General features: G+C 39.0%; 4 protein-coding genes and 2 non-coding genes across 6 annotated transcripts; 1 reads left to right on the top strand and 5 right to left on the bottom strand.

The window, feature by feature from the left end:
* Positions 1 to 857: 857 nt before the first annotated feature.
* Positions 858 to 8,091, top strand: Cbr-frpr-1 (the record flags this gene model as incomplete). The annotated part of the gene is made up of 13 exons (XM_045240055.1): positions 858 to 908; positions 2,033 to 2,139; positions 3,533 to 3,794; positions 3,844 to 3,981; positions 4,192 to 4,377; positions 4,675 to 4,917; positions 6,775 to 7,017; positions 7,064 to 7,129; positions 7,179 to 7,326; positions 7,374 to 7,462; positions 7,518 to 7,659; positions 7,708 to 7,887; positions 7,943 to 8,091. The coding sequence occupies 13 exons, from the start codon at positions 858 to 860 to the stop codon at positions 8,089 to 8,091; spliced, it is 2,004 nt and encodes a 667-aa protein (XP_045096083.1).
* A 209-nt stretch (positions 8,092 to 8,300) lies between these two features.
* Cbr-hlh-8 lies at positions 8,301 to 11,374 on the bottom strand (the record flags this gene model as incomplete). The annotated part of the gene is made up of 5 exons (XM_002645134.1): positions 8,301 to 8,380; positions 8,524 to 8,610; positions 9,168 to 9,315; positions 9,362 to 9,478; positions 11,273 to 11,374. The coding sequence occupies 5 exons, from the start codon at positions 11,372 to 11,374 to the stop codon at positions 8,301 to 8,303; spliced, it is 534 nt and encodes a 177-aa protein (XP_002645180.1).
* A 1,448-nt stretch (positions 11,375 to 12,822) lies between these two features.
* CBG28592 lies at positions 12,823 to 12,894 on the bottom strand. The gene has a single exon. It is a non-coding gene (tRNA).
* Positions 12,895 to 13,129: 235 nt separating this feature from the next.
* CBG28867 lies at positions 13,130 to 13,201 on the bottom strand. Its single transcript has one exon. It is a non-coding gene (tRNA).
* Positions 13,202 to 14,648: 1,447 nt separating this feature from the next.
* CBG16903 lies at positions 14,649 to 19,959 on the bottom strand (the record flags this gene model as incomplete). The annotated part of the gene is made up of 6 exons (XM_045240054.1): positions 14,649 to 14,833; positions 15,812 to 16,076; positions 16,122 to 16,825; positions 16,873 to 19,562; positions 19,587 to 19,764; positions 19,815 to 19,959. 6 exons carry the CDS (start codon positions 19,957 to 19,959, stop codon positions 14,649 to 14,651), a joined length of 4,167 nt encoding a protein of 1,388 aa, XP_045096082.1.
* A 1,310-nt stretch (positions 19,960 to 21,269) lies between these two features.
* Positions 21,270 to 21,688, bottom strand: CBG27848 (the record flags this gene model as incomplete). The annotated part of the gene is made up of 2 exons (XM_045240053.1): positions 21,270 to 21,499; positions 21,559 to 21,688. The coding sequence occupies 2 exons, from the start codon at positions 21,686 to 21,688 to the stop codon at positions 21,270 to 21,272; spliced, it is 360 nt and encodes a 119-aa protein (XP_045099919.1).
* Positions 21,689 to 22,093: the final 405 nt, after the last annotated feature.

Here is a 22,093-nt window from a genome sequence, read left to right as displayed (position 1 = left end):
TGTATGCGACTTACCTTGTTTATTTGTCTAAAAGAAATTTTGGCAATTCTATAAAAGCACAACTTAATCAAAGATCCATCTGTTTCACAAAATCTCTATTTTTTTATTCTCCCACCCCTCAATAAATCTATCAAGATTCTCTTCATTTGGATTTATCTATTTGCTTGTTTTTTCTCTCTCTTCACCCAAACATAATTATAATGACTCAATTGCTATAAAATTGCCTCGAGGCTTAAACGATTTACCGGACAAATTTTCCTTCCTGGATATTCTAACATTTTTAAAAATCTTCTTGAGTTTTCAAAAATAAATATCAACCCAAGCAGAAGAAAACGCATTTTCTTCTGGTCCTTGTTTCTCAACCAAAACGGGACTGCTCCTAGTGAAAAAAGATGACCCCGCCCACTTTTCTCCGTCTTCTTTGTCGAGTCCTCCGCATTGTCGTCGTCCTCTAGCTCCACCTCTTCTCGTGCTTCATACATTTTTCTAATTTTGTACAAATCCATGTGGCAAGGTCTCAGTTTTGTTTCAATGTTTCCCTTGTTAGTTTTCGTTTTGTGGTTCATACATCAATTTCTAGAATGTTCAATTCATAGAAATTTTCTTTCAGATTTTACCTAAGTTTTTTGGCTCTTTATGATAACTATCTTCTCCTTTCAAAACTCTAGAGAATTTTCACATTATATTACGCGATTCTGTGTTTTTGTGTTCAAAAACATTTCATGTTCTGTGAATTAGGAGTCGTTCTCATTATCAGTGTGTTCGTATTTATTAAAAGCTCCTCCCATTTTCATTGCCGGGTTTCCTTCTGACGTTATTCTCCTCTATAACATTATACTTCATTTCTGTTTCAGAAAATGGAAGGGCTAAATATGAGTTGGAATGCACACGAGAGAGTCGATCTAATGGTACGTGTTTCGGATTGGCGGTGTGTGGATTCTGTTATGATTTCGCGGAAACTCGACAGGTTTCGAAGGAGTACGAGCAGTTCAATTTGGTGAGTTCGAAATTTGAAAAATAATTGTTTACGGCTGTGACGAACAAAAGAAAAAAGTATGCAAGTAGGCTAGGACAGGAATCGATGCAATTTTGATGCTCGTAGCACTTTTAAATTTTTAAAAGAACCTTCAATTGATCACAAGACTTCTTTTTGAACTTTTAAGTCGCAGGTCGATCATTTGAGAGTAAAAAACATGAATCCACCCTTTTTTTTCTCTATTGGCACAGTCTTCCCTTCAGTCTTATTGTTATTCAGCTCACAATCAAGTTAGGTTCACAAGTTCTCCACAGCTGTCTCCAAAAATTGAACACGGAGGCAATGAGTGGTGAACAGGGAGGCAGAAAAAGCTTGAAGTTTCAGACCGAGCAGTTTCAGTCGTCTGAAGAGCTCACTTCACCTAATGAGCTTTGGTTGTTGGGAGAAAGTATTGCAAAAAAACTAGAGATGAAAAACAAAATTGGGAGTTTAGAAAAGATATTATTTTTATTTTTGAGTTCTCTCAACTCTGAATGACTCGGATAGACTTTTCCCACTTGCCCCATATACACTCATTTTTTTTCCTATTTTTTGCAACACTTTCGCAACTGTTAATTTTCTCCTTGGATGAACTGTGGCAAGTGGTTCAAATTAGAATAACTAGTTTTTTCACCATAAACATCTTCACACATTTTATAAAAAGGAGGTCAATTGGCAACATGAACCCTCATGCCTCCTCGTCATTTAGTTACTCTTTCTCAAAGAGCCCACAGCACGCCACACTTCGCTCCAAGACTGATTAGTTCAACTCGTTCTCTAATGACGAAAACAAAAAAAGAGGTGCTTGCTTTCTTTCGGGGACGCTTGACACGCGCACCAACCTTTTTCTGGAGGCCCCAGCATCATCCCAGCACACACAACCCCAGGGGAGCATCAGAGCAAAAAAATTGAAGAGTGTTCAGGAAAAAAGAGGTGAAAGTGATTAGAGAGAAAGCCTCCCGTTGGAAAGTAGAAAAGTTATTGTAATCCTTTTTACTGTTTTTTTTTTCTTTGCAGATCGTAATCGGACTAATGCTCCCAGCAATCGGATGTCTTGGCTTGATTGGAAATACACTCTCGGCTTTCACCTACTCACGGAGGGAAATGATTTCAAGTTTGAATGTGTGAGTACTGTAGTTTTACGATGTACCTACTAAAGTTTTCTACGAAAAAAATCGAATTGAATTGAAAAGTTTTTTTTTCGAAATTCATTTCAAGAAGAGCTTTATGATGGTGGTACTGTACGTTTGTGTATTTAATTAGATTGAAAGCTTTTAAATCATAAAATAAGGACTGATGGCGTCGGATGAGTGCGTGTGTGTGTGCCAAAAAAACTATTTTATCACTTTAGTAATACTGTAGTTTTATGGTGGAACTTCTAAAAAATTTTGTTAAAAAATTCAATTAGATTGAAAGGTTTTTTTTTTAAATTTAATCCCAGGGATGCTCATATAAAATTTATGATGATGGTACTGTCAGTTTACGTGTTTGATTCGAGTGAAAGCTTTTAAACCATCAAATCAGAACTGATGGCACACGAAAAATTATATCTTAGTATTACTGTGGTTTTATGATTTGAAAGCATTCTCAATCAAATGCAAATTAGAGTCTAGGTTTATAAAATTTCAAACCAGCAGGGATCAAAAAATTGTCAAAAATAGGTGTTGGTATAATTCCTACAAACCGTGAATCCTGTAATAGACGAGCTCCCACACTGTCAATTTTGAGAACAATTATCTCAGTTCCTTTAAGAGATTTTGAACATGTGCCGACAGGCAAAATACCAATAATATCATGACAAACAGTTTATTAGTTGACAACTTTTGGATATCTATCACAGGAACCGAGATAAATTGGCTTCAAGTAAAAATTCTGGGTGTCTTTCTATTACAGGTTTTACGGTATGTATAGTTTTCTAGTCACCGACAAAAGCTATAATTTCCCGAATCCCGAAAGTTTGATAAAATAGAACTTTCAAATTCTTCCGAATTTCGAAACAAATTTTTATCAAAATTCAACCAACAGTCAGAACTTTGATGTACATTTTTCCTGGAATGCTTCTGAACAAAACGGAAATTAGGTTTTTTTTGGGCTCGGTTCCTTGTTTCAAATTTTTTCTTTAAATCGTTAGTTTTTTCACTCTCTCACCATCCATCCACCATCGTCTTACTTTCCATTTTAAACTGCGCCTGAGGCAATGGTGTTGCGTATCAAATGTTTGCTGAGCATGAAGCAACAAAGTGAAAGAACCAAAAGGAAAACTATCACACACACAGGGGGTCCCTTATAGAGTTTCCACGATTTTTGTTCTTTTGGAATAGGCACAGGAAACAAAAAGAAACACTAGACGCTTCTATAAACATTTTTTGTATAACGTTTTACATTTTTTTCCAAGGGGGACAAATATTTACACAGGTCAAATTATTGAAAATATTTTGGTATGTTTTTGTCTGGAACAAAAACATGAATTCAAGAACATTTCGAAAAAGGGAAAATTCAGCACTAAGAATGTTGCAGATACCTCTTCGCTCTGGCTTGCTCGGATATTGTTATAATTCTTACTGCCTTCTTCCTTTTCTTCCTGGAAAACATGAGAAAGCGATCCGAATGGGCAACCTACTACTTCGCAGTCCTATCACCGGTGATGTTCCCTTTGGGACTCACGGCTCAGACAATATCGGTCTTCATAACAGTTGCCTCGGCGTTCGATTGTCTTGTTTTGGTAGCGGCTAGTGATAAGTTCAAGAGCAAGTTCTGTTCGGTCAACACCTCCATAATCGTATGTTCCCATGTTGTTATACACTTCAATCATTGTTTTTTTATCCTAGGTTATTGTCAAGATTCTCCTCTTGGGAGCGCTGTACAACTCTCCACACATGTACGAGATCTACGTCATTGATTGCTGGAGTACTATGTATAACACTGCTTCGAAGGATGTGTGTCCTACAGCTCTCCGGGCTGATGAGGTACATTTTTCTTTCTGTTTCTCAGTACTCGATTTGGCTAGAAGGCTTAACACGTGAAAACATGAAACGTGTACACTGACAAAAATAATCTGGCACTGCCTCAAACGAAATTCCAAATTAGAAGAGGGATTTCCATTGAAAACAAAACATCTGGTGCTCTTTCTTATCCCAGTCTCTTTTTTCGTTTATTACCTCATTATGACCTTTCAGGATTACGTACGAATCTACTACGTGTACATGTATACCATCGTAATGGCTGTCGGTCCCGTTTTTCTTCTTGTCATCATCAACTCTGCAATTGTGATTAGTATGCGACGGTCCTCTTCCCCGAACAGCGAATCTGACATCATCACACTGGTGTTGGTGGTATGCCTGTTCATCTCATGTAATGTCTTGGTGAGTTGTTAGTCCCCTGAAATGGTTTGTGGATTTTTCTTCTTCTCGAAAATTCTTCTCATAAAATCATGTAAATAAATATAATCTCTTTTTGATTTCACTTTTCCATTTGTACTCTGTATTTACAGTTTGTTTATGACTTTTTCACACAGCGTACATGTGTGTAAAACTGAATTCAATTGAATTGAGTAGAATTTAGTTTGCAGTAGGTTTATTTTTGCAATATTTAGAATTGGAAAATCGCAAACATTGTTCATAATAGATCAAACATTTCCAAGAGGTCTGAAAAATTTTCAGCCACTCACTGTTAACTTCTTGGAGCTACTTTTCGGAATCATCAACAGTTATCTTATTGATCTGTCCAATTTGATGGTGGTCGTCAACTCGTCGTGCAATTTTTTGATCTACTACACATTTGGCTCGAATTTCCGTCGTACACTCCGTCATTATCTCAGGAATGCGTTCAACTTTAATGCTCCAATTCAACTCGCTAACAATCGTACACCACCAAGGGTCAAAATGTGTCTTCCTCCAACCGAGGTCTTGATTTGAAAAAACAAATACCTACTTCTTAAAATGCATTGTGATTGAATTGATAATTTTTGCACTCTGGGGGGTTTTTCAAGAAATTAATTCAATTGAAAATTGCAGAAAAATGTCATTGCTTTCAATTTTTATGACTTTTCTTTCTTAAAATATCTCTAGCAAGGGAACCCTAATACCTCGTAAACCCAGAGTTTGATGAAACTTTCAGAATAGGCTGAGAAAAAACTTTCTAGACACTTCTGAAGATTGTAAAATCCGCTCACCAGTTTCAGCCGAGTGAAATGAAAAATTCATATTGACCGTATCTCAAAAAAATCTTTTTCGGAATAAACTCCAAACGGTGAAATACTTCGAAAATTAGAAAAGAAACACGTTTCATGTTCTAAAACGTTCTAGAAGTTGAGAAAATAGGATTTGGAAATTGTTGTCTTTGCACTAAAAAAGTGGTTTTTGGTACTGAAACTTATTCAACTAGGCTGAAACTGACCGGTAGATTTTAAATATTTTAGAATGGTCTAGATAGGATCTAAATCTATTTTGAAATTTTCATAAAAATCTGGACTTACAAGATGTTGAGCTTCCCGTGAAAACTGTAAAAAGCTTCTTTCTTTTGTTTCTCTGTATCTCTGTATATTGGAGCTTGTAGTTTCACAAAACAAATCGTGAGCCAATTTTCTCTTCTCCTTCCTCTCCCCAATCTCGATCTCATTTCATCATCTCAACTTTACCCAGTGCCCTCGAAACTTCTTTCGGATGTCCCTTTCTTTTCCTGATCTTTTAATTTTTAAAACATGAGTCATCTGTCCTTTTTAGTTTTTTTTCTTTCTTTTCTGCTCTTTTCTTTTGTCAAGTTCAATAAAAATTTTGAAAAAAAATACAAAAAGTTGTCGAGCATAATACATCCGACCCCGCACATTTCTTTTGAAATGCAAATCAAACGTATTTCTTTTCAATCAACCGACATTATAAACAGTTCCTCGACCTCTGGAAGAAAAAAAAAGTTTCTTTAGGTTTGAAAAAAGTCAGAGAAACGATGGAGAGAGAAGAATCAACTGGCAGATAAACAGGGCAAGTTAGAAAAAAAAAGAGTAGAAATCAAACAAAGAGGTGGCGAGAAGAACTTCTCTCTCTCTCTGTCTCTCTGTCGGTTCGGCAATTTTTGGTGGATAGAGGATAGACACAGAGTAAACTCAGGTTATCGAAATCTCTATTTTTCTTTGTCATTTATCCTTTTGGGTCAGAAAACTTTTCGATCCACTCTACTATAGTGTATTCAGAAAGCCATGGGTAATTTGTTTAGAGTAATTATCTTTTTTCTCAGTCTATTATTTAATTGTCAACACTTTGCAATTGTGACAAAGGTGAGTCACTCTTTCGGGTCAACCAAATATCCAAACATTATTTTTACGGTCTGGGGGCAATCCAAAAAACCAAAAATCTCCCAAATATTATACTTCTATCCTTATATTCAAATCCCCATTGGAATTTTCAAAAGAAGGTCTACTTGAAACTACACATTTTTTGTTTAACCTACAAATCAAAGTACCGAAGAGAATCACACAAACGTTTTGAGAATCCAACAAACAAAAGGTTTAAAAGTGAGAACTTTTGAACTCATTGACTCGTTTCCCACACAGAACAAAAACTTCTAAACTTTTAAAAAGTAAAACAAAAAAAAACGGAATTAAATTCGATACTCTTTCTCTAGAATAAAAAAATGTTGATGCTTCATTTTTTGAAATCCAAATCTTTATCCTCTCCACTTGCAGTTTATTTGCATTGGTGTGACAATGAACAGAAGAGATTTTTGTCTCTAGTTTAAAAATATTTCGAAACATTTATTTTTTGCAGTGTTGCAATCAAGGAGACCCGAGCCCAAATCAGCCATGTATGACCTACGACAGTTCTATGATGGCTGCGACTCTTGATGAGGCAATGTTCACATTTCCAAATCTGGCAAGTCCAGATCAATCGACATTGTTCAAGCCGTCTAGTGGTTACGGAGGAGCTGGAGAAGGATCAGAGAAAGTGAATCCTAACCCAGTGAGTGTTGGAGACCAGAACGAGGATACAATGATGCCAATGGCTTCAGTGGTATATCAAAAACTGTAAACTTTTAAAAAATTAACTCAATTTCCAGGCATCTGGACCATCTGTAATGACCACCAAAGTCTCAATAGCTGCATATGGAGCTGGGACGCCACTAGTTAGTTTTCCCAGACATGATGTTCTTTATAATACTAATTCGTATTCAGGGCTCGTCGATGAATGGCGAATGTCCTACTTATGCGTGCATGAGTTGTAAAATGGCACTTTTGAATGGATTCCTGGCTAATCCAAACATCGGGGCCGCTGATAACGCAACAATGACAGCGCAAAGAAATGCACTGGCGCAGAGACTGGGTTAGTATTTCAACGAACAACAAACACATATAATACTTGTGATTAAGGCACCACACAAGGCTCATGTGACCAGAATTCCAGAAAGAAGAGATTTTCGGAGGGCTACTCTCATGTTAACAAACACAAACTGAAGAAGGTATGGACTTGAAATTACGAAATAAGTAGCAACATCTGGAACTTGAATATTTTAGCGTCTTGCAAAACGATTCGTCCTAATGAACACCACTCCCGACCCAATGAGCGATGATGAATTAGATAATAACTCGATTGATGAAAATGTGTCGACAGATTCAGGAAATAATGATTCAAATGGGGCCAAGAACAAGCCGCCAGGTAATGAAATACCAATATTTTTTATATTACTAATATATATTTTTCAAGTTCTTGGCGTCGTCACAGGCCTCGGTTGTCAGTACCGTCGAGGAGAAGCCCTTGAAACCAATTCAGAGTGGTGTGGTTTGTGCAATTTGTGTTGGCAATGGAGAAAACTTCCGTCTGACTACTACCCCAACTATTTGAATGAGGTCAATTGCGACCACAACGACGATGGATGTCTCTCAGGTATTCGACATTTCGGCTCAATTTTTCTCATCAATCACCTCGGCTTTTTTTCCAGGATTCGGAGAATGCAAGCCAATTCTGCGGCCGATCAATGTGATGAGAAAAAAAGGTGACGAATGGGTGAAGGAGTCGATTGACACGACGACCGCGTGCGAGTGTCAAGTCGAAATTGGATCTTCTCTTCATGGATTGGTCGTCAAATGATAATATAATATATTCAAAAAAATACTTTTTATCTCGAAAACTGTGTTTGTATTATATGTAGACTTTTTCATTTTTCTTTCCGGTTACAAATTATGTGTGCTCATAAAGTTCAATGTTTAATTACAATTCTTCCGAGAAAGGTTATGAGCAATTCGCTAGAATGAGGAATGGGGGAATACAGCGATTTCAATAAATTATTGATTTTAAGTTTACTGCCAATGGATCGGGGTGAGCTGATTGGGATTCGGGTTCATTTGAATAGAGCTGTTGGAGAGGTCGTGGTACTCTTCTGAAATCAAAAACTTTTTATATCGATGACGTACTAGGAAAAATTTGTACTTTTGATTCAGATCATAGAATGGATTATGCTTTTTTCGAAATAAAAATATTGTCTGTTTCATTGATCCTATTTGGTCGGAGACGAGTACTTACGTTTTGTTGGGCAAGGAAGATACCATGGTTGGGGCATCAAGCAGTGTGGTGGCATGTTTGGTGGAGGTGGTGGTGGCGGAATGTGAACTGAAAAATCAGAAATTTACATGGAATTTCAAATAATATTTCTTGTTTATTTTAAATTACCGAAGTTACAAGATTTTTAGGTTGAAATTTTCCAATTTTCAATGGAAATTTGATCCAAAATCATAAAAAAACAGTCCACTTGCTAGAGAACGTTAATTTTTGGGGATCATTTTATTTCCAATTTCCTGCTGAAAAATTGGCTAGTAATTGCTTAAAATGAGCCAAAATTAATCACAGTAAAAAAAATAATTTGAATGAAATTTAAGCGAAAAATCATGAAAATTAACGCAAAAATCCGACATTCCACCTAAAAACTCTCAAAAAATTTAAAAATTTCACTTTTTCCCGGTTCTAACCGAGTTTTGAGGTTCGAATGGATTTTGTGAAATTTAGGTTAACATTTGTTCTATTCCGAAAATGTTTTTTTTTTTTTGGAAACTTCAGGATTTTCCTGGTCGATTTTTTATGATTTTCAAGGCAAAGATACCGCTTTTCTACCGGAATCCTAATTGCTTGAAACCATAAAAATCACGAAATAGAAAATTTATCAAGCTCACTAGATTGCAACGGTGGCAATGGTGGTGGTCCAGAAATTGGAGTGTATCCATTATTCCCTCTCCACATATTGAAAGCCGTCTGCAAATTATATCCTCTCTTCTCGTCAAAAATCGAATGACCGTACAACTTGCAACCATTCTTTTGCATCTGAAATTTTTTAAACTCATTTCTTCCAATTCATATAGTTTCTAACCTCGTCGAGAAACGATATATAGTCCGTGGCAATGCGAAGTGTGTGTATTTTGCTCATCTTGTCCGAGGGCATGGATGGGATCAGTTTACGCAAAAGTGTGAAGGCGTCGTTTAGTTCCTATAAACAAATGATATCCCATTAGTTGACCTGCTATTGTCGTTTTTTTTCTTCGCGCATAAACGATTATATTACACCTCGATGTGTTTAGATTATATTAATTTGAACATAAACAATACAATACCCTATGTTATATCCAGAGCATCCGAGATACGAAAAAAAGAAGATTTCTTTTTTCCCCCCATTCCAAACGTTTTGTTTAGCTAGCGCCTTCCTTCAGAAATGTCGGCGGTGAGTCGGCGAAAAAATAAGATTTTTTGTCGTCCGTCTCTCCGATCAAACCGATATTTCCAAATTGCCTCCAGATGTGTTCTGAATTCAGGAAGGAAGGGACCTTTTTTATGACCGCCGTCACTCCTCCGTCACAGAGTCCCCCTAGCTGATTTTTTTTTGCTACCGTATCCCGTAGAAAGCAACTCCAGAAGAAAAGGGGGAGAAGGTTGAAAAGAGTCGTTTAATGTTAGCGATAAACGAGCCAAAAGACAAAGACGTCGTTGTGTGTGTTGGGATATGAGAGAGGGAAGAGCTTGCCAGATGATGAGCCATAAACGTTGCGCAGAAGAACAATAAAGTGTGTGGTTTCGAACTTGGCGGTGATTGGTAATGTGAGAAACAAGTTATTAGGGTGGCGGGATATTGTGAGATATGGGTTGGGAACGGAAGCTGTGGGTGGATGATACGTGAGAAGAAATATCCACTCATGTTTCAAATTAGTGATGATTTCATATACGTCATTGGTGTAACACAGAAGTTTTCGAAATCAAGGAACTATTCAAAGTTATATTAGGTTTTCGAGATTGTAGAAAACTATTCAAAAATTATGGAAGCCAGAACGTATCAAACAGAGAAAATCCTATAAATAGATATTTTGTTAGGCTCTTTATTTTTATTAGAGGTAGGATTCAAATAGGAACGGATTTCAATTAGAACAAATACGGATTTTCAGAAATCCCCACAGCCGCTATAAGATGTTTACCGTTCACTAGTACTACTTCACAGAAATGTACAGTGAAAGGTCGCAAATTCACAGCTGCTCAATTTTGTTGCTAATGTTTTCAGTAGAGTAATAAAAATGCAGCTGTTGTAAATCTTTCATTGCGAACGGGTCAATTAGTGCAATTGTACTGAAATAATTTTTAAAATTTCTATATTGAAAAAAGGAAAACTGGTCAAGTTGTATATGGTAGCTATCTGGAGATATATTGAAAATAAAGAGAGTCACAAAGTACCGTATAACCTTTAATAAAATACTCCTAACCATCAACTCTGACAAAATTTAGCTTGTTTGAGAGTTTCAGGAAAATTTTTAACACTGAGAATAGATTAAATAATCTGCTAAACATTTTGGCAACTGTGCACTTTATGATACTTTCCACCGGAAATGAAAAACCTGATTAAATTCAGATGACTGGGACGATAAAATAATGATTAAAAGCAATGCAAGATTTTCTAGAATAAGACAAAACTTATCTCTCGAAAATTAGTTACTTTCCGTTACAAGAAAGCCTAAGTGTTCCTCAAAACATATCTCCAAAATCTAAATAGCTTCAAAAATCTGAACAAATATCGGAAACTGCTCAGAGGCACTTTTAGCAGAATCCCTGAACGTTAAAAACATTTGTAGAAATAATAACATCCCTAACTGTCAATCTCAATCTTCAAAAACAGCCTGAATCTGTCCACCGGATACGGAGACAACAAAATGATATACTTTGAATGTCATACAAAAACCACACAACCCATCTTAGCACCAAATAAATTATAGCATTGGAAAACCACGTGTCACTCACTCACCTTGGTCCTTTGACGTTCTCGCCGATTGGCACATGCTCTCTGCTGCACATTTTCCACTTCGTTCTTCCGAACCACACGTTCGCCTTTTCTACGTGCCACCATCTGCCAAAAAAAGGTTTTTGATGAAACGATTTTTTTGATTTCGTGAAGCATATGAAACAAATAACAATGAAAATCAAAATCACTACAAATACAAACACTCATAGAACACGAAGATGATTGGAAGATCTGCTTTGACTGAGAATGATGGGCGGGGCCAAGAAAGATGCATCGTCCCCGCGATTTCCCGTGACTGCTCAACGGAAAGAAGAGGAAGAAGAATAGGAGAAGCAAAGGAGGAGGTGCTTTATGCGGTGACAGTAATTCATGGCCTGTCCTTTGTTCGAATAGTCAAAAAGTTTGAAGAACAAGAAGAAGAAATAGAAAACGGAGTTTGTGAGAGCAGGTATCAAACCACCTACACTAACAAAGAAGGCATTTGATTTGCGAAACAACAAAGAATGAATTGAAACCTTTATTTCAAATGAGTACGGAAAACCAGATCTGAAATGGGGGTTTTAGTTTCTAAAATTAAACTAGATGACTCAATTTATCCAGTTCTTCTTTTGCGTTTTTTCTTATTGTGAGCTCGAGACTACTCTACAAAGTTCCTTTTGACCACCCATTCATTTTTTTCTCTTTTTGTTCGTTCGTCTTTCCGAATACCAGACTTTGGCATGATGATTCACTCTGAAACTCCAAGAATCAATCCCATCAAATTTGAATATCGCCCTCTCTCCCCCCACAAACAAAAATCTCGCCCACGCAAGCTATATATGGTCTCATACATACAAACCGTATAAAAGGGTAGTATCTTATCTGTAAAATCACTGAAATTTCAACATGAAATTCTTCACTGTTACCTATTTCGTCTTCGTCGCCTTCGCTCTCTTCACCTTTGCCGCTATCAGGGTCGCTGCCAAGGTCCAGCTCGGATGTGTTGACTGCAAGAGCATCTGCATCCAGGATATGTGTGTCACCTATTGATTGATGGCATTGTCTGAATAAATCATTTTCATTGCAAACGTTGGTTTTGTTTTGACAGGTTAAAAATGAATATGTTAAGAAATAATGAAGCAGAAATTAAGGTGTCAATGAAAAGCTCATGCAAACAAACTGAGACAATCAGCTACTTCCATTAGATGTTAATTTCATTGATTTTTCCCTACGTGGAGAAAAAGTTTTCCTCTCAACAATTTCCGTAAAACCTGATATAGAAAAGCCACCTAACGTTTGATTTTGTAACAATTTATCTCGGTTACTGCCAAAGATTTGAAAAAGTTGTCAACTTATGAATTGTTTATCACAATACCATGATCACATTTTAGTTGACCATTTTTTAATATCTCTTATTAGAACCGAGATAATTGAGCTCAAACTTGATAGTGTATTAGCCTTACTGTAACAGGTTTTAACTGTCGGTCGTTTTCATTTTTCAAAATTTTGACCGTTCTGTGTTAATGAAAGTTTACAACCAGAAAAAGAAATTGAGAGAAAATAACAAAACGAATGGGCCAAACCGGGGATTGAAACCGGGATTTCTCGCAATCAAAGTGAGAATCATACCACAACACCGTTCGGCCACAATTTCTATGCTTATCGTTTTGAATGAAGTTTAACTTTAAGAATGAAACGTACATGCAGCTCTCACAGCGCAAATAACTTTTTCCTATTTCCATTCAATCCTGTTTCGGTATTTTCTTCCTCGTTTTAGACAAATTTCCACAAAATTCAATAGCTGTCCTTTTTATTTTTAGAAAAATTTCTGACCTTTATTTTTCCAACCGAAAAGATGGTTTTCTAAAAAATAAAAAGAATGGGCCGAACCGGGGATTGAACCCGGGACCTCTCGCACCCAAAGCGAGAATCATACCACTAGACCATTCGGCCACATTTTATATGTCTCCATATTCTATATGAAATGATCCACAAGCTTGTTGGGAATCACGCTGGTTGTTCAATTTCCTTTTCCTTGTCTTTTCCGATTCTCGATTTCAATAGGAAAAATCACGTGTTCTTCACGACTACAATTTCTTCTCACATCTGATTTCCACGAACAATGTCTACATTTTTGAGCTTTATTAGAAAAAAAAGAAACCAAAAATAGTTTTTTTACGAGCAGCGAAGATTATCATAAGTGAAGCAATCAAGCGAAAACTACAACAAAAATAGGAAGAGGATAAGTATAAATTCAGATTTTTGGGTGAAAGTTATATGGTGAAGATGATCTTGGAATACTTTTTTTGGTTGCCAATGCATTTGAAACTCCGATTTGTTTTTTTTTTTTTGGCTTTTCTGGTTTTTTGAAAGTTTCGCATACACTGGCTTGTGATTATAACCGAATTGGGGAATATTTGGCGAAATTGGTGGGAAACAAGTTGAGAACGTGGATTCAAAGAAACACTGAGAAAATGATAAGGAGATTACAAAGAAAATATGGACCTTGAGAAAGAGAGTGGATGGTGTGAAACGGTACTGGGATCTACCAAATTTGGTAATTTCAATGGGATAGTTTTGGGAGACATCGGGAAAATGACTACACGAACTAGTTTCAAGGGCAGTATTTGAATAAAATGCATGATGAATTAGCGAACGAGCGGAAAACTATCGGAGAGACGAATATCTGAAATTCTAGAGAATCATCAGAAAAACTGAAATTTTTGAGGCACGTGGGGACCAACTGGAGAGTTGTTAATGAATTTTAACACAATACTGGAGGAAAGCAATGTCTCAAATTAAAGATCTCCACCACTCTCAATTTTTTCAGCCAGCTTCTGAATGGGTTCAAAGTTTTTCAGATACGGGTTGGAACAAAAATGGAAGGGTCACAAAGATTTGGGCATATTAACAGTAAAACTAACAGTAAAGTAACTACTGAAGTTCAATACATATTAAAAGTAGGGTCGATGCACGCAGAACAAATCAGAACAAAATTTCCAACATTCCACAAAAACCACGAGTAAATTTTGTCTCAATTATTCTGCATACATATCTAGAGAATGAAAAAATGAAGTGATAGCAATTCAGGGGGTACAAGTGATGAGTAGAATTAATTGGGGATGAGAAATGAATGAAATGATATCTTTTTATAATTTTGGGGGGTTTTTTCTGAACAAATTTTTGGCCGCGTTAGAGGAGACGCTTTATGGCCTTTTTAGTGAGTAGACAACAGAAAAAAAAATGGAAAAAGCACATAGAAAAACAGGAAAAAGATAGGGTAGTGGTGAAAAATGAAAAAATAGCATGCAATGAAGGATGAACCTTCAAAAATAAGGACAAAAAATAATGAAATCATAACCTACAAAAAACATCATAATCACAAATAATAAGATCAGGCTTATTTCTCAGGTTTCTTTGAATCCTTGAAATCATAGTATGCAGACAATCTCTCGTAAAGGTTCTTGGTCTTCTTCAAAAACACTCTGGTGAGCACCACTGATCTTTCGTAGTTTTGACGAAGCGGGCCGGGTTGTAGCTTATCGACACGATCTTTAGCAAAATCCACGAGTCCAGTGATGTAATCTGAAAACATGAAGGTTATGGATGACACTGTCATTCCAGGAAGCAAGAGAAGTTTCTGTAGTTAGAGAATCTGGAGCAGCGTTGTCTCATGACCTTAGAGAATTCGAGAAGCTATAAGCTTGAGTCAGGCAAATCTGGCTTCTTCTAAATGCTGGCGGAGGCTATATCGCTATGTGCTTCAGGGAGCCTTGCCCCAATTTATTTTCAAACGAATTGAGTTCGGCTGGTGTGAACAAGTGAAAAAAGTCCTGCCAGCAAGCGGAAATCAATTTTTTTTGACCAGTAAATCTCCTGTGGCGCATACCCCTGAAGATTTTTAATGGCTTTTTCTTGCCGATTGTATAATTGTTCTCATCTTGCCTGAGCAGGACAAGACACTAAGTAAGGATCCTTAAAACAAAAATTAAGAAACCTGATATCAAGAAAACTAAATCAAGAACCCTGATAACCACCGGTCTGTAACGTTAGTATCCTGAGATTGCCTCATGGCATTGGGCTCATTGGCCAGCTTTTAGCATGATTCCTCAAAAAACTGGTAATGCCATCATTTGTATGGACAGTCAAGCGCCAATTCATAGGTCCAAACACCGATCCTTGAGCAAGTACCCTGATACACACCCGCAAAACATTCATCATGATTTCTTTCAGGACGTGCCAAGTCCGGGCTGATAACTCGCGTTAGAGTTGAAATTTGAGCAAAACAGCATACCACATGATAGAGCTAGTCGACCTCAACAACCTCCAACAAGAATATGCCGACACCGGACTATATTACCGTTCTCAAAGTTGGCTCATTTTTACTGGAGGTTGTAAAGCTTGCGGAGCTCTATATTTTGGTATGTGTTGTTTACAATTTAAACTTTGAAGCGAGTTATCAGGCGGCCCATGCCGGTCCGAAATCAGCTCGTCTACAAGGACGGCTTCATTTCCTAGCCCAGACTATCTTCCCTCTGGTCCCACTCAACACTACAAACTCACTTGTGTAATTGAAGCTTGTAGAACAATGAGCGACCACATTTCCAATAGTGTCGATGTATCTGTTATCCTTCTCGGTGAGTTCCACGTTGTTACTCAACAATTTGATAGCCAGCTGCAGCATTTTCTCTTCCTGCTCTGGCGAGATTTTGGAACTTCCAGTTCTGTAGGTGAGGAGTTGGCCGGCTTTCTCAACACGCGAATACATTTTCTTGATTTCTTCCAATCCGACGGATATGGTAGTGTGTTCAATGTCCGGAATATTGAGCTGTAAATGGTATCATAAGATAGAGCAAGAAGATGTGAAACTCACAGTTGGAAGAACGTCATCGGCGTCAAATTGAAGAAGATTTTCGATCATCTCCGCGTTATGATCGGCTTCTGTCTTCTCTGCCTTGGGTTCACCAGGACCGATTTGTCTGACCAAAATTGGCACAAAAGTTTTGTTTTTTTCGTCTTGTTGCAACATTATAGCAGTTGGTCCATCAAAATTAGTTTTCAGACCGTCTTGTCTAGGAAGATACAATGGGAGACTCTTAGAGCCATCGGCAGTAGTCACTCCGAAAGGGCTTCCACGTGGGAGCATCTGGTTGACCATCCCATATGCACTCATTGCTGATTGGCCTGCGGCAATTGACGCATTCATTGGAGAATTTGGAATTCCCGGAAGACATGGTAGGCTTGTGAGGCTCGGGAGGATAGGGAGACTTGGGAGACTTGGGATTGTCGGAATAGTTGGGACGTTGGAAACAGTTGGAGGACGAGGTGCCGGAGAGGGAGTTGGGACGGTAGCCGGAACAGGATCATCAGGCATATCCGGAATGTTAGAAACGTTTGAAAGGAAAGAGAACAATGGCGTCTGATCGGAGGACTGCGTTGTTCGAGTTTGAGCAATAGTTCGTGGTGGTTCTTGGAACTCTGATTTTCTCTGCAACTCGAGTCGTTTCTTACGGCGTGCAGCCAAATCGTTTCTGTCAAACGCAGGTTTCGGTGGCTCCGTTGGATTAACACCATTAGCTGAAAACTTGGAATATTAATTATGAATTCAACTGACTAATCACTACCTGCTAAACTTTTATTCAGTTCTCCATTCATCACTTCGACTCTTGCCAGCGATTCTTGGCGAGCCTGCTCCTTAACTTGCTGTTTTTGCTGACGATTGGCTTGCTTCAACTTTTGACGCTTCTCTCTACGTTTCTGTCGTTTCTTCTCTGCTTCCGGGTCATCTGCGTTTACAACTTCATCGTCATCGTCAGAGACCGAAGGTTCCGGAGCTTTTGGGCTCGGTGGTGCCACGACCGGTTTTGGAGCAGCCTGCGAAGGAGGAGAAGAGCTCGCCGCTAGGAGTGGTGGAGACGAAGCGCCCGAATCAATCGATTTCTTCTTTTTAACAGTGTGCCAATCGGTTGGCGGAATTGGGGCTTGCTTCTGAACAGGCGTTTTGATATACGAAGAAGACTTGGAAGAGGATGAAGACGAAGATGATGCAGCAGTGTTGTCTTTTCTAGCAGTGAAACTTTCTCTCTTTCCAGTTGCATTGTCTTTTTTATCCATTGGGTATAGCATATCAGCATACGACATTGAAGGTTTGGGTGGCTGATCTCGCCGACCTCTTCTATTTTGTTCCCTCGGTTTGCCTTGTGAAGTGTCATTTGCAGCTGGTGAGCGGGACCAACTTTTTTCAGCTGTTGGTTGTGGCTTGACCGCTGGAGATGGCTGAGCCGAAGTGACACGTTTCGCAACTGGAGACGAAGTCGCGGAAAGGCTTTGCTGAACTACTTCCGCGATGGTTCTATGTGGAGTAGCTGGAGCAGCAGCAGGAGGGGTTGGCTCACTAGTGTCGACAACAAGAGCGGAGGAGGATGGAAGAGACTCTGTGTCGGACGGATTCGTGTTTTTGATTCCATTAACAGGTTTCACGTTGTCAGCGATTGGCTTGTCTGCTCCACCATTGCCTTGCACGAGCTGCTCGTCGGCTTTTCTTGCAGAAGCGTCTACGGTTTGAGAAGTTTCCTTTTCATTCTCAGCTGATTGAGTTGGATTTGGTATTATCTTTGAAGCATAAGTAGTTTTCTTCACTGCCATGTCTTCAGCAATCGGCTTCTCAGTCTTAGCAACAGCTTCGACGATTGGTGCAGTGTTTGCCATGTCCTCGATAATTTGTGGCTCATTTTCAGCAGCTTCCACTGATTTTGCAACTTTTCCGATTGTAAGGTCGATAATAGCCGGGTCCACACTCTCATCAGCAGACTCCATATTTTCAACAACTGGATCGACATTCTCGACGGCACAATCCTCTTCCTCAGCTTCTGGTTCTTCTTGTTCAGCAGTAGACTTTCCATTCTCTGGCTGTGAGGTTTCCTCTACGATGGTTTCCTTGGGTTTTTCTGGAGCGACAGCAGTTGGAGCTTGAACCTTGTGACTAACAACATCGCTGAACTTCCGTGGGGTTGTCACTGTTGCCACAGCCTCTCCCGATTCATTCTGCTTAGCATGGTGGACCGATACGTTTACTTCCAGATTTGCTGATACATCGTCTCCATTGAGTTTAGGGAATGATTGATCAGTTACTTGTTCTGGCTCAGCAACTCGTGCTTCTTCTTGATTTGGCTGTGATCGCTCTTGTGGTGGTGGTACCGAAGATGAGGTATTCGCACGATTTGGGTTGAATCCATTATGATTTCTTTGGTATCCACCTCCACCTCCACCTCGTCCTCCTTTTCCTCTTCCTCTCTGATTATTGAAATTGCGTGGTTGGTGGAATTGCTGCTGATTGTTGTAAAAGCGTTGAGGCTGATGGAACTGCGGCTGTTGTTGCTGCTGCTGTTGATAGAAGTGATGCTGCATGCGTTGTTGCTGCATTTGATAGTCGTGCTGCATTTGCTGTTCCATCCGGATTTGATGTTGCATTGCCAGGTGCTGTTGATGCAACTGTTGCTGTTGCTGCAACTGAATTTGCTCCTGTTGCTGCTGTTGCTGCAATTGTTGTTGCTGTTGTTGCATTTGCTGGTCGTCTTGTGCTCCCTGTTGTTGTGGAGCTTGGTATTCACCCCGTTGAGCTTGGTACTCGTGGTATGCTGTATACAGTCCATCATGCCACGCTTTGAATTGCTGTGGAGACAAATGCATCGGTGACACCACCTGCATCGGAGAGAACATTTGAACACCCATCGGAACTGCTGTCATGGGGTGTGGAGCAAACCCAACTGGAACAGCTTGTGGTGTTTGTGGCACAGCTTCGCCGTTTTGCTCCTGTTCTTGCTGATTTTGTGGCTGCTCCTCCTCTTGCATCTGTTGCTGCTTCTGCTCTTGATGATGCTGCTTCAATCGTCCGAGCAAATTTCCGACCGTCTTCTCGTAAATCTCGCGTACGTCTTTCTTGTTCATCCACGGGTGGTACGGCATTGCTGGAACTTTTGGCACTGGCATGTTTGGGGTTCTGAAATTGAACTCTCTCGTTGTGCTACCTACGTAATTAAACTGTACTAACTTGCTGTTTTCTTTCAAGACACGGTTGAAAATTTCTGGGTTTCCAAAGAGGCGAGTATAGTACATCCTATTGGCTTCTTCAGTAAAAAACTCCTCGCTGTGTGGGGCAAACATGATTTGCGAAGATGGCAATGCACCAGTTTCCCGAAGCTCAGCGATCGTTGATGTCTGATAAATTGGATTGATAGTCCAGTACATTGGGAAATTGGTGCGCGGTTGCGGACCACCTGCTTCTCCTCTGAAAATAAATAAAATTGAGTTTTTACTGAATACCTGCAAGTTAACTTACTTTGCTTTTTTCGAGAAATTGCGAGTTTCGAAATCCTCCAGCGATCGAGACCCAGCAAGAAACTCGTTGAACATGATAGCAGCAACTTCCGTAGTCATGTTCTCTATCAAACCTTCCCATCCTTCCAGTGAACTTTTCAACTGTTCAACTCGAGCCAGTGCGAATTGTGTTGCTGCTTCTGAAGGAGAAATCGTTTTTGATATGTTAGAAGGTTAGAAATTATCTCACTTTCAATATTTTCCACTAAATATGACTTATCCGGCAAACCAGGGGTAGATCTTATCACTCGAAACAGTTCTTCTGGTCCCCTATCCTTGATTAGCCATATATAGTAGTTTGCAAACTCATTCTCCTCCGGTGGTCGGTCTGACATTTTACCCAGCTGTAAAAATCTTGATTTTTCTTGCTATTAAACAGCGATAAAGTTCTAAAAAAAAACGGAAAATCGATATTACGAAGAGTCGAGAGCGTGGATGAGAGAAACCGATAGAATCGCGATGGAAGGTAGCGGGGAGGGAAGAGGTCGATATGCATTAGTGTAATTGTGCGTTCACCGTTGGTTGTGCTGGCAAAAGAGAGAGAAAGAGAGAGAGAGAGGGAGAAACCGAAGGCATATATATATATATATATATAAACACAAATAGTCATCTCTACACATAGCACTTGTAGGAAACTGACAGGTGGAAGGAATGCGCGTCAAGAAGACGTGAATGGCCAAATTTGGATGGCAGACAATGGCAGATGGGAACGAAAAACGGGAGGAATAACGACTGAAAAGTGAACTAACGAAAAAAAAAAAGAAAAAGAAGAAAGAAATGGAGAAACCGCTCCTTATTTTTTTGTTTTGAAGGCGAAACCAAAAAAATTGCTCAGGAATTTCGAGAGAGAAAAAGATGGAAATCAGTGAAAAATGCGAATCAATTGCCGTGAAAAACGACCAAAAACCGATTAGGGCAGCGTGCGACACAACAACGTTGGGTTCTCGCCACGAAGAACATCGAATGTTCTAGATAGCCCAAAAATTGTATGCAATGTATGTGTCGAAATGCATGCGTTCTGGTGTGCAATTGTGCGTCGCTGTGGTTGCACATGATGACAGTGCAGGCACTAGACCGGACGACACTGGGAATTATTAATTACTCATGAATTTTAAATTTTGTATGGGTTCGATGATTTTGAAGAAGGAGACAAAGATATTGATGAAATATTCGAGTGAAAAGTTTCAGATAATTTCAGCCAAAATGGAGATGTTTCTCTAGATATTAACAGGAGCTCCAGAAGAACGTGTGTGATTAACAGGAGCTCCAGAAGAACGCGATCCCAAAACCGAATTACACCCTGATTCAACAGGGCCGTTTCCAGTGCAGCCCTATTAGACGACCACGTTATCTTATCAATTGAAAAACCCATTGTTAACAAAAAAATCGCTCGATTTTGGGCGAATTATCCGATAAAAATAGTGAATGTTGACAGAACTGATTCCGAACGAGGAAAGAGAGAAAAGGCGTTTAACAATAAAAAGGAATAAAAAGTTTTATAAGTGATAGTTAGTAGAAGATTTATTGACGGTTGAACACCAACCGAAGGTTCCATCAAACAGATAGTATCATATTAGACGCAATTGAAGAAAAACTTAAAAATAGCAACAAAGAATGATAGATTTCGTCAACATTACTGTAACAATCAGTATCTTCTCCACGTCGGTTGGGTGCGTCTCTCATCTTCTCGAACGCGACGGTTGAATGCAATGATTTCGACGATAAGACAAAGAAGGGCAATTACGTCTGTAAAACAAATAATGAGAGTAACTGGTTTCGACGGGTCAAGTAGCATACAGAAAATCATGAGGACTTGGGCAATCAGCATCGAAACCAAATAGACTTTCCATTCCCAGTTGTAATGCAAGTTAAAGTCTGCAAAAGGTATTTTAGGCTGCAAATGATAGGCGTTCTGTGACCCATAAGGAACTTACTGGCAATGAGATACAGGACACAGTAGACAGCACCAGCCGCGGCAAGGAGGGCTAGAATGGTTCCAAAACCAAATGCGATTGTAAGAAGAACATTTTTACCAACAAATGTGGCGACGAGAATGAGAATCATAGTCAGAATCTGAGGAAAATATATTAGTTCAGTTTGCAGAAGGAAGGCCATACTGAAAATGCCAAGGTGACAAGGAAAAATGGATGAGGAGCATAAATACAGCTCAATACCAAGGCTACAATCGAATAAAGTAGAGCTGCCGCTGCCAGGACAACCAGGAGTTGCTGCAATTTTCAATTTTTAACCACACGAAACTGTTCAAAACCCACATGAATATCGGCATAGCAACACAATGGACGAAGGACTCGGACTTCGAAGTATTTTCTTGAGCAATTCTCTCTATGATCATCTTTCACTACTATCCGACACGGCTTCACTCGCTCCGGACGCATCTCTGATTCATATTCTTCTATAAACTCGAACTTTTTTTCTAAGTTTTGCAAAAAAGCTCACCAAAATGACTTC

This window comes from Caenorhabditis briggsae (assembly GCF_000004555.2).
Source record: "Caenorhabditis briggsae complete genome, chrX, whole genome shotgun sequence".
Taxonomy (NCBI): Eukaryota; Metazoa; Nematoda; class Chromadorea; order Rhabditida; family Rhabditidae; genus Caenorhabditis; species Caenorhabditis briggsae.
The sequence above is the reverse complement of the archived record's forward strand: the minus strand, read 5'-3'. Positions and strand labels throughout refer to the sequence as shown.